Below are 13,755 nucleotides of genomic sequence, written 5' to 3'. Positions count from 1 at the left end.
AGCTGCGGAGAGCCCTTTTGGAATGGGGCTTCAGTTAGTTATTAGACTATATTTAAAAAGATTTGAGATACATGGAAATCTATCTCACCTTTCTTTCCATTCCTCGCCGTAGAAATAAATGTAAAAACAAGTATAAGCCCGATTGGAACTAAATTTAAATCCAGGTTGACGGATTATGAGATACATGTGAAATATATTTTCGCATAGATGCCCTAGAAATGCTCCTGTCTCCAATTTATTTTTGGAATTTCCCAAAACATGCGATTGTCTTTTGTAGCCAATATCCACGTTCAATCAGCTCGCAATGGTTGTGCAGCAGAATTTTAAAGCCTTGACCCAACGAGCTATTAAATTCAATTATATTGAAGCTCAATATTGAATCAACACGATGCCTGCGAAGAACTTCAGATCTTCGCACAGCTGTCGTGTAAATATTTAATTTACGAAATTCCATAATAAAATTTTGCTTGGCTTGTCTTGACACCTTCTGTAGCAGTTGTTGTCGTTGCTTGTGTTGCAGCTTTAAGGCAGCTGGGTTTTCATTTCGCATGCCAATTGTTTGGCAAGTGTCAAAATAATAACAAGCCAACCCTTGGCAAGCCTTAGCATCAACCCCCGCCCCACGCCCCATGCAGCAGCAGCAGCAGCCGTTAGGGCAATGCGAAGTGCCAAGTGTCAAAATATTTCGGCAATTTTTTTATGTTAATTTTCTATTAATAAAATAAATATTAAATCAGTGCGGCAGCTAGGGGTGACAAATGTCGCAAGACGACGACGACGACGACGACGACAAAGACTATATTAGAGACCAAAACCACTAATTTATCCCCCGGGACAGGGGGGCGGACAATAAGGCCAAAATGGGGGGGCGGCACAGCTGTTGCCCTTGCGCTTGCTGCTCGTCCAGGCTGCGCAGCGGGTGGTGGCTTTGATTTGAGCAACTCCATTTGCTTGGTTCAATTTAAATTTCATAAATTTAAGACCCTGAGCCAATTTGCAATTGTGTTATTAAATTTAACGTCTTGCTGCCAGCCAAGTGCGACTAAATCGTTGATTTTCATGGCTTCGCTGCTGTGGCATTTTCTTTTATAATTGTTATTGCTGCTGCTGTTGCTGCTGCTGTTGTTGTTGCTGTAGTTAGTGTTAACCCTTTGGGGTCTTATTTGGCACGCGGCTGCTGCTTAGCGGCTCATTAGCCAAGTTTTATGTTTCAGCAAATGGCAGGAGCTGCATCATTTCTAAGCAATGTTGTAAAACTTTTGCCTATAAACAGCCAAAGATGATTTTCCAGTTGCGTCCTCTTAACTGGGCTATAAAAAGCGCTCTTAAATTCTATAAAATTATGCGAATCGATACGCAAATAATTCACCAAAAAATTCGCAAGGCGAAATTGATCTGAATCAGCATATTGTTAGCCTCCATGATAATTTCAAGAGCTCTAATGGGTTGCTAGCAAGAAGCCGTTATCGCATAATTCATTTGCAACAAATTCGATTCGTTCAAACGAAGTTCGAGCAGCGCTTAGGAGCAACATGTTCGAGCTAATCGAATGCAACCGAAGCAGTTGGATTACAGCTCAAATTTTGGTGTGCAACTCAAACAGATCTAGTCGAAAAAAGCTTGAGTCTTAAGTCGCGTTTCCGTTGACTCGACATTGGTGCGTTTGGGTGAAGTTATTTCACTTTTTGATTTAAATGCAGTGCGTAGAGCTAAGAAGAGCCTCGCAGCTCCTTCAACGTGCAAGCTTGAAAAAGCAGGTAACAAATTGTGCTATGAAGCATGTGCCGCTGCCCAAATATCTAGCCCCATTCTGTGCAGTGCATTACGAGCTGTGCAGAATGTCTCTCTGGCCCCCAAACAATTTGCCAGTAGCTATTTTGCATTGCATATTTGCTGGCGCATAACTGTCTGGCTCCGCTGTTGCCACTGCCACTGCTGCCACTGCTGCCACTGCTGCTGCTGCTGCTGCCGGAATGTGCAACTCGGTGTCTGGCTAACCCGTTTACCCAGGCTGATGCCACCTCGTTGGCTCGTGGCAGCAACGGAAGCTACTTGTTGGGTTAATGACGTCGTAAAAATTGCTGCAGCTGCTGCTGCTGTTGCTGTTGCTGTTGCAGGAACTGACACCGTTAGCTCCTGGAAGCCCCACAACGAGCTCCCAGGTATAATAATTACGCGCAGCTTCTCTTTCTTTACTTAAGCCAACTCTGCCCCGGCCTTCATTTGGATTGCTTACAGTTGACGCTCCCAGCACAGCTCTGCAGTAATATAACTTACAGGAGCAGCGCGAAATGGAAGCTGAATAAGTTAAAGCAAGATAATGTGATGGATGTTTAAAGAACATCTTTCATCCATCGCAATCCCCTGAGTTGCTCAGTCAGCCAGTTGAATATAAGAAAATAAGGCATCGTAATCGAGGCGCAAATTAATAATCATAATAATTTAATAATAAATTCGTTTTCATTTATTATTCATTTGTATCACTATTACTCTCTAATGTGGGTTATTTGGTCATTTCTTTTAAAAATCTTTTTCCTATATAATCCTTGCGATCAGCCAAGTAAGCCTTGACACCGTTCGAATTCCTCGTAGAGAAAGTTCAAATTTGTATAGTTCATTATTTGTAGCACTTTCGTCTAAGCCACATCGGACTGAAAGTTCTATAATAAAACTCAAAATAATACCAGCAGCATTTTTGGGCTAAATACATAATTTATATTTCCAGTTCCTATTTCTGTGAAGCAAAGGTGAGTGAGATATACCCCCCCTATCCTGGCTTAACTAAGGGCATGCCGCACACAGCACTAAAAAAATTAACTCACAATGTGTGGATACGGTTGCGGCGGCTACGGATGCGGTCCCTGGGCTTCCTGTGCTCCTTGCAGCGCCGGCTGTGGACCCTGGAGTGTCTGCGGAGGCTGCGGACCCTCTGGAGGTTGTGGATGTGGACCATGCGGCGGCTGTGGGCCCCTGGGGTGTGGTCCGTCTGGTCCAGCCTGTTGGCCCTTTGGCTTATATACGTGCTAAGCTTTGGAAAGAAATTAGGAGGAGCAACCGCTACGCCCGACACTTTTCGAAACAAGATCGGAATAGACGCCTATTTGTGTCCTGGGTTACAGGCTGTGCTCTGCGGAAAGGCAGCAAACCAACCAGCAAGGTGAGCCCCAAATACTCTCTCCTTCGGCCTTGAGCCGACTGCCAACATTTCGAGTGCTAGGCAAATTGAAAATTGCTTGACAGCCGAAACAAAGCACCGCGCGTTGCCAATAAAAATTTTACTGTCGTGAGGCGGTGCGTTGCGGGGAGTGGGGGCGGACAGGTGAGGCCGCGCTGTCAGGGCGCAATTCAATAACTCGTGTGCGCCAAAGAGTTGGAGTTGGGGCTGGGGTTCGATTGTAAACAAAACTCGTAACGTAATTTGAATTCCTTGCCTGTTTCGGAGAAGGGCTGAAGAGCAAAGCGGAGCCGTGTCGCATGTAGGTGCAATAGCTAAAGCGGATTTCATTTTCCGCAGCCCGTTGCCAACATGAAAAGCGCCAAAGAAAATTCGTACATAAAAGAAGGCACGTGGGAGGTGCGTCCCCACATTTCACATATGTGCGTGTGTAATTTTTTATTACGAAATTTCTCGTGCTTTGTGTTCATTGTTTATTTGACTGTTTCGGGCGAGGAGTTTAGCGCCGGTAAAACCGCCCGCGGTGCCACCAATTGTGCTTTGCTTTATGCCATATTGGTGCTGGCTTTGCCCTGCCAGCAATTTGCCTTCCCCCCTCCGCCGCAGTATAAAAATTTGCAAGGCGCACAGCATGCAACAGAAATGAATGGGCGACTTGTTTTTTTAATAAATATATACTTTTCTTGTTTCAGATATATGCTACCCCGTTAACATACACAATTTCTGTAATAGCGTTAAATTCTGAACAATAAAATTTTTACCTGTCAATTGTGCCTGGTTTTAGTTAGGCAAACTTTTTAGTAGAATGCCGCATGCCGATAAACTAAGCGCTGGTCTAGCAAGCGAAAAGTTGCCTGTTCAAACTCTCAGATTTATCCGTACATACTCGTCTGCCTTGTTATCGCAGGACTATTTAAAACCATGCCCCTTACCCCTCGCCACCGCCTACACATGGTCGCGACAAAATAGCTGGCGGCACAGTTTACTTTGCAAAGAAATTGAAAGTCATGGCTTATCCTGGGAATGTGTGCGTGCGTGCTGCCTGGTTTTACTTTTTAGCCTTTTGCTGTTGGCATTCCTGTTGCGCCTGTTAATCCACAAAGCGCGAACGTCTTCAGCTGCCTATTTGCCAGCAAATTTCATACAGTAATGTTTGAGCAGAACCCTTCCGCGGGCTGAGCTCCCGAAATTACATAACAGGAACTTTAGGCCTCCAATGTAGGCTGCGTCCGCACAGACTTCTGACTAGGCTCTTAATACACAAACCTTAGCCATGAACAAAATAAGAAATAACTGGGCTGGGATGCCCTCGCAAAGTAACTGGCCGCTAAGCCTTAGAGCGCATTGTGGCTTTAAAAGGCTCTTGGACAGCAGCAGGTGGGGGAATCTCTCAAGCGTGTGTCACGCATTTCTAGAGCTTATACCTCAAATTCTTTCGAAATGCCTTAAATAATGCTCAGCGTCACTTTGAAAAAGGGTTTGCTGTATCACCGCACTTACGACAATTTATTTCCTCGGTTGGTCACACTGGCCAAAAATACCCTAAAGGCATTTGTTAAACCCAATGGAGCCTGCGGCTATACAGACTCGTCAGCATGTTGACTATACAAGATTTTTGCAGGAGCAAATTGACCACTGGGCTCAAACAGACTTAAATTGAGTGACTTACGCGGACGAAAAACCGGCGCACAGCAAATAAGCAGGCGATAAAAAATCGAGTGAGAGCGAAGCCAACAGTAGAGATAGACAAGGCAGGCACCTGTTTGTGTGTATGTTCGCTTGTGCGTTACTTATGCTCATGCACTCCCAATTTTTATTGTCATATCGCTGATGGGTTACTCTATTTTCTGGGTGCCTAGTTTGGCCCAATTAGTCGATATGGCGGGCTGTTTAATTGCGAGATTCATTACAAAATATCTGTGGAACTTGCCGGGGAATTAACGTTCAATTTCAATTTAACGTTTAATTGTCAAATGACATTATATTATATTTTAAGTCAACCCTTTTTATAGACCGCAAATTTTCTAAACAAATATCTTATCATGGTCTGTCTTTATTTTTTCGATTTTTATTTCAACTTTTTTAATTTAACATAGCACATTGCGTGTGTGTGAATTTACAGATGAATAAGTTCATATTGACTACTGGGTTTAAACTAACATGGAATTTGAAGAGAAGGCACAAATAACGGCATCCAGAGAGAGCAACTCTTTTACGGAGCAATAAGCAACAACAAAAATATGTTTGAGCGCGACGCATGAGTAATGTAGGTAGATAATGCTCTAGCAGTCATATAAACATGCGTACGTGCACACATATTTGTCGATACTCTCTGCATACATATGTACATATGTATGTTTGGGTGTTTGTACTCTACAGAGACATCTACTTATCTAGCCTAAAACGCGCTCACTAAATAACGAATTTATCTTTCGATCATCTGCCTGCTCTAATTTCTGCCCGCCGAGACATTTGTGCACACATGTACATATGTATGTATTATGCAAATCGATGGTGCCTGATCACAAAAACGGTAACTCTCCTTTTGTTATGGTTTCTCTGTGAATTTTTCAAGAAATAGAGATGCCACTTTACGAAAAATCAGCTCGCTAAGCAGCAGCAACTCGTGAGAGCGCGATGCACAATAAGATAATGCTCAGTTTCGCATATACACATATGTACATATGTATACACATATTTGGCATATTCTGCATACACATGTTTGTGTGTTGTGTTTTTTTCAGTTAAATATTTATGCAAGTGTGTATATCCGAATGGGATCGTTTACTCTCTCGCTCTCTACATTCAATGCGCCGTTATTTCGGTTGCTTTGCCCAGTCGTTTCTCACTTTATGTTAGTTTGACTGGAGTATTTAGTGTGACGCGTTGCTCCGCTGTGAGTTATATTCGCTTAAAGCATATTAAATAAACATATAAACGATAATTTCATGGGTAAATGCCGTCCTATTTTCGAATGGTATACCTTCTTGGACGCGTATGAGGCAGCACTTTACTCTACTTCTTTCTTTTACTAGGACTCCTGCGTGGACGCCACGGCACCAACGTGGGCGCAAAATGTTCTTTGTACGTCTGAATTGCTCGCCGTGATAAAAGGTAAGAGCATAACTTAAAGGTCTTTCCGTTAATTTAACATAATTCAATCATTTCAGGCGATCTTGGCCTATCTGTGCTTATTTAATTGGGCCAGATTTCCTTATAGTGTAAGCAGCTGCGTGAATATAGAACATGTCTGCGCGTTAAGGAACCCAAGTGGATGCACAAAGTTTTCCTTCTCCTCGCCTAGAAAGCAGTGGAGCAGATATCTTTGAATTTAAGTGGGACCGCGCATCAGGGTGCTCGCCGGGATGAAAGGTAAGATCACAAGTTGATTGTGTTTCAGTGCATACTGCAATATCCATTTATTTTAGGCGATCTTGGGATAGAATCTTTGCTAACATGAATATGTCGGATGTCATTGGAGTTCCAGCCACAGCGAGGATAAAGAAAATGTCTTAGCGTTACGGAACCCAAGTGTATTCACAGTTTTTTTTCCTCGTCTGCAAAGCAGTGAAGCAGATATCTTTGAATTTACTGGAGTAACGGTATAAAAGGTAAGAACTTAAGATAAAGGTCTTTCGGCGCATATAACATTATCCATTTATTTTAGGCGATCTTGGGATATCTGTGATTACATAATTGAGCCCGATATATGCTAGAACATGTCTGCGCGTAACAGAACCCAAGTACGTCTGAAAAGCAGGAGGGCAGATATCTTTGAATTTAACTGGAGTAGCACATCATCAGACTGCTCGCCAGGATAAAAGGTAAGAGCATAATTTGAATGCCTCTCAGCTCATATTACATTATTTATTCATTTTAGCCGATTTTGGGACATCTGCTGCCTTGCTAATTTGAATATGCCGGACGTGTTTGTTGCAGCTCGAACGGAGTGGATTTAGTGCACGTCTTCCAATGTCAACTGTGTAAAAATGTGCCCATAATTCCATTGTGCAGCTTCTTCTCTTCTGTCTGTTATGGCCAAGGGCCCCGATGGTGTTGGCAGCTTCCGGCGTAGATGAGGCTACGAGTTGTGAACTACGTTGGATATTCTGTACCGACGACTCTACGCAGCTTCACACTACAGATTGCTGGTACTTACTGGTAAGCATGTCATATCTGAGTATCATGTTTTGTCAAACCTAGAGAAAGCGATAGTTTTACAACTCGATCAAATTCTTGCAGATGCCAAACTGTCCTGTGTGAAACGACTTATTGAATAGCAGGTGGCTAGAGGACATCTTTATCATCCGTGTTTTGTTCACAAGGAACGAAAATAACTCACGAATGAGGACTATAATTGGCCAAAGGACGTTACGATAGTCCTTGTACTTTGGCTAATTTTCCATAAAGGACATTCCATTTGTAACCACAACTCGCCAAAAAAAATGTTAATTTTATTTGAGCTGTCGAACGTGCCCCATTCAGGTATGCAATGATTTTTTTTCGGCAGGTCAATTGAAATTTTAATCTTTGGTTGCTTATAGCTCCGCCATATCCTTGCGTTTTTTGAAAGGACGTGGTGCGTTATGATCGTGAGGACCAAGCGCATCGACCTGCAACAAAATATTAGGGTGTCATCTAAGAATCTAGGACTTGGTAAATTTTTCAGTCGTTGCCGCAAGAAAATTTACATAAGACGCAAAGTCGCCAATATATCCGGAACTAAAAGGACGATTTCGGTCCTCTTTGGCCAGTTTGTAGTCAGTGCTAATTCGATATAGCCGAGTCCTGGGGCTGCATATTCTTTAATGGGAGGATGGGGACTATCTATTGGGCAAAGAAGTTCCCCATAGTCTTTCAAGTTGTAAAGTTAGTCCAGATATTTTAGATTTTCTAACTGACCCCTCTGCATCATAAAATCTAATCAGATTAGACACACAAATAAGCTTATAACTAAGACTACCAACTGACCAAAGGACATCCAAATCGACCTAGTCATTTAATGAAATCTAAAGGATTTTGTTTTCAGTCTGTAACCCAGGACATCGCGACAATAAATTACTAAGTCCATGATCCTTAGATGAAACACTTGATGCAGTTCGTCGCCACGATCCTATCGCACAATGTTTTTTCAAAATCTGCAAGGATATGACCGGGTTATGGCTATTTTTCTAAAAAGGATACTTTTACAAATCTGGCCATATCTTGGGCATTTGAAGGACTTCCGGCATGTCCTTCGGCCATCAGACTGTCCTTTTCTTGCCCATTCAGAAAATGTAATACAAAGGACGGAGGTCCTTCAAACAGCCAAGATAAAAGGATATTTGTGTTGTATATTGAGATCGCTATATCTCTGCTATATCCTTGCGGATCCTGATAAGTCGTGTGTCAAACAAATTGTATAGACAAGGACTACAAACCGGCCAAAGGACATCCGAATCGTCCTTGTCGTTTCAGAGATATGGCTAATTTTCTAAAAAGGACATTCTTTTTATGGCCATATCTTGGTCATATCCTTAAGGATATCCAAAGGATATACCTTTCTGAACTCGTGGAGAGCAGGACTATCGATTGGCATTCAAGGATTTCCAGAATTTGACAAAAAATTTCACGAAAAATTTTCACAGGGGTTTAGTCAGAAAATTGCCAAAAATCGAAAAATTCGGGACTAACTCTGCCATTTGAAGGACTATCGAGATGTCCTTTGGACAGTAGATATTCCTTATCATCCCATTTACGAATATGCAATCCAAAGGACGAAAGTCCTTCGGACAAAAAAGTTTTAAGGACAAAATTGTAAACAGAAAATAGCTTATAACTCGGCCATATCCTGGCGTATCCTTACGATTCCTGTGTCAAAAAAATTGTATGGACCAGGACTACAATCTGGCCAAGTTTCATCAAGATCGTCCTTTTAATTTCAGAGATATTGCAATTTTACTGTAATTTTGTGTTTTAGGCCAATTTTCCTTGCGGCCCGCGACTGAAAAATTACCAAGTCCAGGATTCTTAGATGACCCCATAATATTTTAATGCAGTTCGATGCAGTTGGTCCCCACGATCCTAACGCACCATGTCCTGCAAGGATCTGCAAGGATATGCCGGAGTTATGGCTGTTTCTTTCCTCAAAATACCCTTGTATTTATTAGGATATTTTTGATTCAAATGTGTTTTTTTCTTTTCAGATTGAAGGGTTTAAGGACTCCAATTGATTCTAAGGACTTCTACGAATCCGAAAAGGCTATTCCTTCCAGGATCGAACATATATTAAGCTAGATATAGCAAATTTAAGCTAAAACCGAAAATACATGTAAAAAAAAAAACAAATTTGTTAATTTAAAATTTAATAAATAATTTATTTTAAATAATTAAACAAATTTTGTAGTTTTATTCATTGCAAAGTAAAGTATACATATACACATAAAAAATACATTTTTGTGAACTATATAATATATATATATTTGATATATACGTTATATTACCATCTATTTTGGAAACACTTTTTGGGAATCATGAAAGCCGTTAAAATTGTCAGAACAATAAAAGTATTTATTTCACAACCAAACGACTTGCAATTTGGTCAACGTTTAGAATGACATTTTGTTAAATTTCCATCCATTGAATATAGAGGCCATCTAGCTACCAACGATACTGATTATTATCCAGTCCATGGCCTGAAAAATACAAAATGTAAAGTTTATCAGTATTTTGTAAACTTTAAATGACTTTATATCGGTTAAACCGACCGACTTCTGCAGAATTTATCTTTTGGAGCTCATTTAAGTTCTTAAACGTTCGACAGAAGTCTCTCTACAAATGTTGATTTCAGAACCTACAAAGATTTGGCTAAAAGTTTAATTGCCATTCCGGTCAAACTTTAGAATACGATTTTATTATATATCAACATTTAATACTCCCGATCCGCACTAGTACGAACGTGCGTATACCATGAGAGATACGGAGGATAACATGTTTACCCAAAAATTTGCACTCACAATATTTTTAACAGCTTTAGACGACTGTTAACTAAAACGAGTTCTGTTGCACGGACTCAGAGTGTACAAATTGAGTAAGTTAACCATAAACTTGAGTGAGTGCCATTCAAAAGTAGGTGAGCAAGGGCAGATGATCGATAAATGTGTTTAAATACAAACGTAGCTTAATTAAAATAAAGCTTGGCTTCAATATCACGATAGCAGGCATCGCCACAAATTCAAGTAAACATGTGGTGTTTTTCTATTCAACAGACTTACAATTTCAGTTGCCTCTTGTTTTCATTTTCATAACTAGAAGGCGATATATATTGACAAATGTTTAATGAAATAAAGACATACATAAGATCTACAGTTTTTTTGCCCAAAACCATTGCGCATATACGTACATACATACATACATATATTCATATACATATATACATGAACAATTGTTTCTTGGCGCACAGAAATTGGAATTTTTGGTCCGCTTTGTGCTCGCGCAAATGTGATCTGTATAAGTAAGACCCCAGTAGTCAATATGATTTACACTTTCTGCCGACTGGCGAAACTCTGTAGAAAAAATGGAAACCGAAAAGGTTGCATCGCCAAAAGGAACTGCAATTTATCATAAATTGTGTTAGCCCTTTTCTATTTTTATAAAATAATCTAAAAATAATTTATCTTTTTTAGAAAAAAAGCTCTAACTCGCCCATAACTTTAGGGAATTTTCAAAACACTAAACCCACAAGGTAAAATTGTTTTGATTAACATTTAAATGTTCTGGAGTTATCTAAGGAATACCGTAGACTGGTACACTATACTATTTACAAGCTGAAGACCCAATTAGTACATTTGCATCTAATTTGTAATTTGTTTGTAACTTTTGATATTTTTGAAAGAGAAAGATCTGATGAACTGAAAACCCAAGCAATTTGCATTTTTATGGCCTGTATTAGCATTTGCATTTCTGTGACATTTAAATCAGTAGATACAACTCGTTTATAAGGTAGTTAATTATATTTATAAAGATGGTGGAGTCATTAGTCATTCCTATGCATGGGGAGTGCTGTCAACGGGTGAGCGACTCGCTCAGGCCTGCGGCTGTACGCAGCGTGTATTCTCGGGCAGATCGCAGATGCCCTTCAGCGCGTTGAAGTACTTCTTGCCGCAGCTAACTTGCAGGGGCTTGCCGTAGCGACAGATATAATAGTTGTTGCAGCTCGTCAGGGAGGCCAGCATGAAGCCGTCGGGCTTGTTGCGGCACACGTAGCTGGTGTAAAGGTTCATGCTCAATTCGTTCGTTGCCGAAGCCATCTCCATTGGCTGCTGCTGTGTCTCGGCCAGAGGGCTGTGGAACGGTCTCGCGGCGGGTCTCACATGGACAGACGAGGGTCTTACCTTACTGCCCGATGCTCCAGGAGCGCAAATGGTGGTTGTTTGTTGCGTGCAAGTTGTTGTTTCTGGTACAATGCATGTGGTTGTTGAGCAGGTGGTTGTTGAGCAAGTTGTTGTTGTGCAGGTGGTTGTGGTCACTGTTGAACAAGTGGTTGTTGTTGGTGTTGTGCAGGTGGTTGTTGTCACCGTTGAACAAGTGGTTGTTGTTGGTGTTGTGCAGGTGGTTGTTGTCACTGTTGAACAAGTGGTTGTGGTCACTGTTGAACAAGTGGTTGTTGTTGGTGTTGTGCAGGTGGTTGTTGTCACCGTTGAACAAGTGGTTGTTGTTGGTGTTGTGCAGGTGGTTGTTGTTACTGTTGAACAAGTGGTTGTTGTTGGTGTTGTGCAGGTGGTTGTTGTTGGTGTTGAACAAGTGGTTGTTGTTGGTGTTGTGCAGGTGGTTGTTGTCACCGTTGAACAAGTGGTTGTTGTTGGTGTTGAGCAGGTGGTTGTTGTCACTGTTGAACAAGTGGTTGTTGTTGGTGTTGTGCAGGTGGTTGTTGTTGGTGTGGTGCACGTGGTTGTTGTTGGTGTTGTGCAGGTGGTTGTTGTTGGTGTTGTGCATGTGGTTGTTGTCACCGTTGAACAAGTGGTTGTTGTTGGTGTTGTGCAGGTGGTTGTTGTTGGTGTTGTGCAGGTGGTTGTTGTTGGTGTTGTGCACGTGGTTGTTGTTGGTGTTGTGCATGTGGTTGTTGTCACCGTTGAACAAGTGGTTGTTGTTGGAGTTGTGCAGGTGGTTGTTGTCACTGTTGAACAAGTGGTTGTTGTTGGTGTTGTGCAGGTGGTTGTTGTTGGTGTTGTGCAGGTGGTTGTTGTTGGTGTTGTGCACGTGGTTGTTGTTGGTGTTGTGCATGTGGTTGTTGTCACCGTTGAACAAGTGGTTGTTGTTGGTGTTGTGCAGGTGGTTGTTGTCACTGTTGAACAAGTGGTTGTTGTAGGTGTCGTGCACGTGGTTGTTGTTGGCGTTGTGCAGGTGGTGGTTGTAGGTGTCGTACATGTGGTGGTTGTTGGTGTCGTACACGTGGTTGTTGTTGGCGTTGTGCAGGTGGTTGTTGTTGGTGTTGTGCAAGTAGTTGTAGTTGGAGTCGTGCACGTGGTTGTTGTTGGTGTTGTGCATGTGGTTGTTGTCACCGTTGAACAAGTGGTTGTTGTTGGTGTTGTGCACGTGGTTGTTGTCACTGTTGAACAAGTGGTTGTTGTTGGCGTTGTACATGTGGTAGTTTTCGGTGTCGTACATGTGGTAGTTGTCGTTTCTGGCTTACAGGGGGTGGTCGTTTCACAGGTGGTAGTCACGGGTGGGACACATGTAGTGGTTACTGTTTCTGCACATGGTTCTGCGGCAGTGCCGGAATTACCACCAATCAATGCTGCAGCTGATGTTTGCATGACCTCAACACATCCAGTGTTATAGGTGACACATCCCTGCACCTTAGGATCAAAGAAACGCGAGCAAGTGGTCTCCATGGCGACGCCATTCTGGCACTCGTAGTATTTAGAGCAGCTACCAGGCACCAGAGCACGGAATCCATTGGACTTGTTCACGCAAACAAACCGGCGGTACAGCTGGTTATTCACGGCTGTCACTGAGGGCCTTATGTTGGCGGCACCCGTGGTGGCCACCAGTAGAGCCAGGCAGGTAAGGACTAGAAAGGGGTTAAACGGATATAGGTAGGGTTAGTCCTTGCATCTTGCACCACCATTTGTCGTTTCATACCGTAATGAGCTCTCATCTTCAAGGAGTTGAGAGCGTTGACAGCTATTCCTGTTGTATATGCTTGGGCTACCAGAAGACTTGGCACAAAGAGTGCTTTACTTAAATGACAATATCGTCGGGGGCAGTCGCTTTTATATGGTAGCGCCAGTGTGCCGATAGGCATCTGAAGTACATTAGTATTGTTTTGTGCTTTATCGACATGTTTATTAGATAGATGTCTGATACGATGCTGCCAGCCGTTGTAACCTTGATATTGACTGCTGTTCGAGATGCTGTGCGGTAAGTATTTTTTGTTTTTGATGTCTTGCCCATTGGCATATCTTATCAAAATTACTTGCTGCTGCTGGTGAGCGCTGACTTCTTTTTTTTTTTTTTTTTTTTAATTTATTTAATTGTTCGCACTCGGAAATTTCACAAACGGAACACTTCTTCCTTCCTTCGAAGCCGCAAACACAAAT

The 13,755-nt window shown here is 42.0% G+C and overlaps 2 protein-coding genes across 3 annotated transcripts; one reads left to right on the top strand and one right to left on the bottom strand.

Moving 5' to 3' along the window:
- Positions 1–2,589: 2,589 nt before the first annotated feature.
- LOC26530356 (uncharacterized) lies at positions 2,590–6,289 on the top strand. Of its 2 annotated transcripts, none has more exons than XM_070209178.1 (3): positions 2,590–2,747; positions 2,803–3,157; positions 6,211–6,289. In XM_070209178.1, exons 2-3 carry the CDS (start codon positions 2,853–2,855, stop codon positions 6,281–6,283), a joined length of 378 nt encoding a protein of 125 aa, XP_070065279.1. In that variant the 5' UTR covers positions 2,590–2,747; positions 2,803–2,852; the 3' UTR covers positions 6,284–6,289. The 2 variants fall into 2 exon arrangements, with proteins under 2 accessions (XP_070065279.1, XP_015028806.1); XM_015173320.3 differs by lacking the exon at positions 6,211–6,289 and adding an exon at positions 3,868–3,943 and having other exon boundaries at positions 2,591–2,747.
- A 4,776-nt stretch (positions 6,290–11,065) lies between these two features.
- Muc26B (Mucin 26B) lies at positions 11,066–13,411 on the bottom strand. The gene is made up of 2 exons (XM_070209394.1): positions 13,298–13,411; positions 11,066–13,226 (listed from the first exon to the last, which is right to left on the bottom strand). Exons 1-2 carry the CDS (start codon positions 13,311–13,313, stop codon positions 11,239–11,241), a joined length of 2,004 nt encoding a protein of 667 aa, XP_070065495.1. The 5' UTR covers positions 13,314–13,411; the 3' UTR covers positions 11,066–11,238.
- Positions 13,412–13,755: the final 344 nt, after the last annotated feature.

The sequence above is a fragment of the Drosophila virilis genome, chromosome 4, assembly GCF_030788295.1.
Source record: "Drosophila virilis strain 15010-1051.87 chromosome 4, Dvir_AGI_RSII-ME, whole genome shotgun sequence".
In the NCBI taxonomy this organism is placed as follows: domain Eukaryota; kingdom Metazoa; phylum Arthropoda; class Insecta; order Diptera; family Drosophilidae; genus Drosophila; species Drosophila virilis.
The sequence above is the reverse complement of the archived record's forward strand: the minus strand, read 5'-3'. Positions and strand labels throughout refer to the sequence as shown.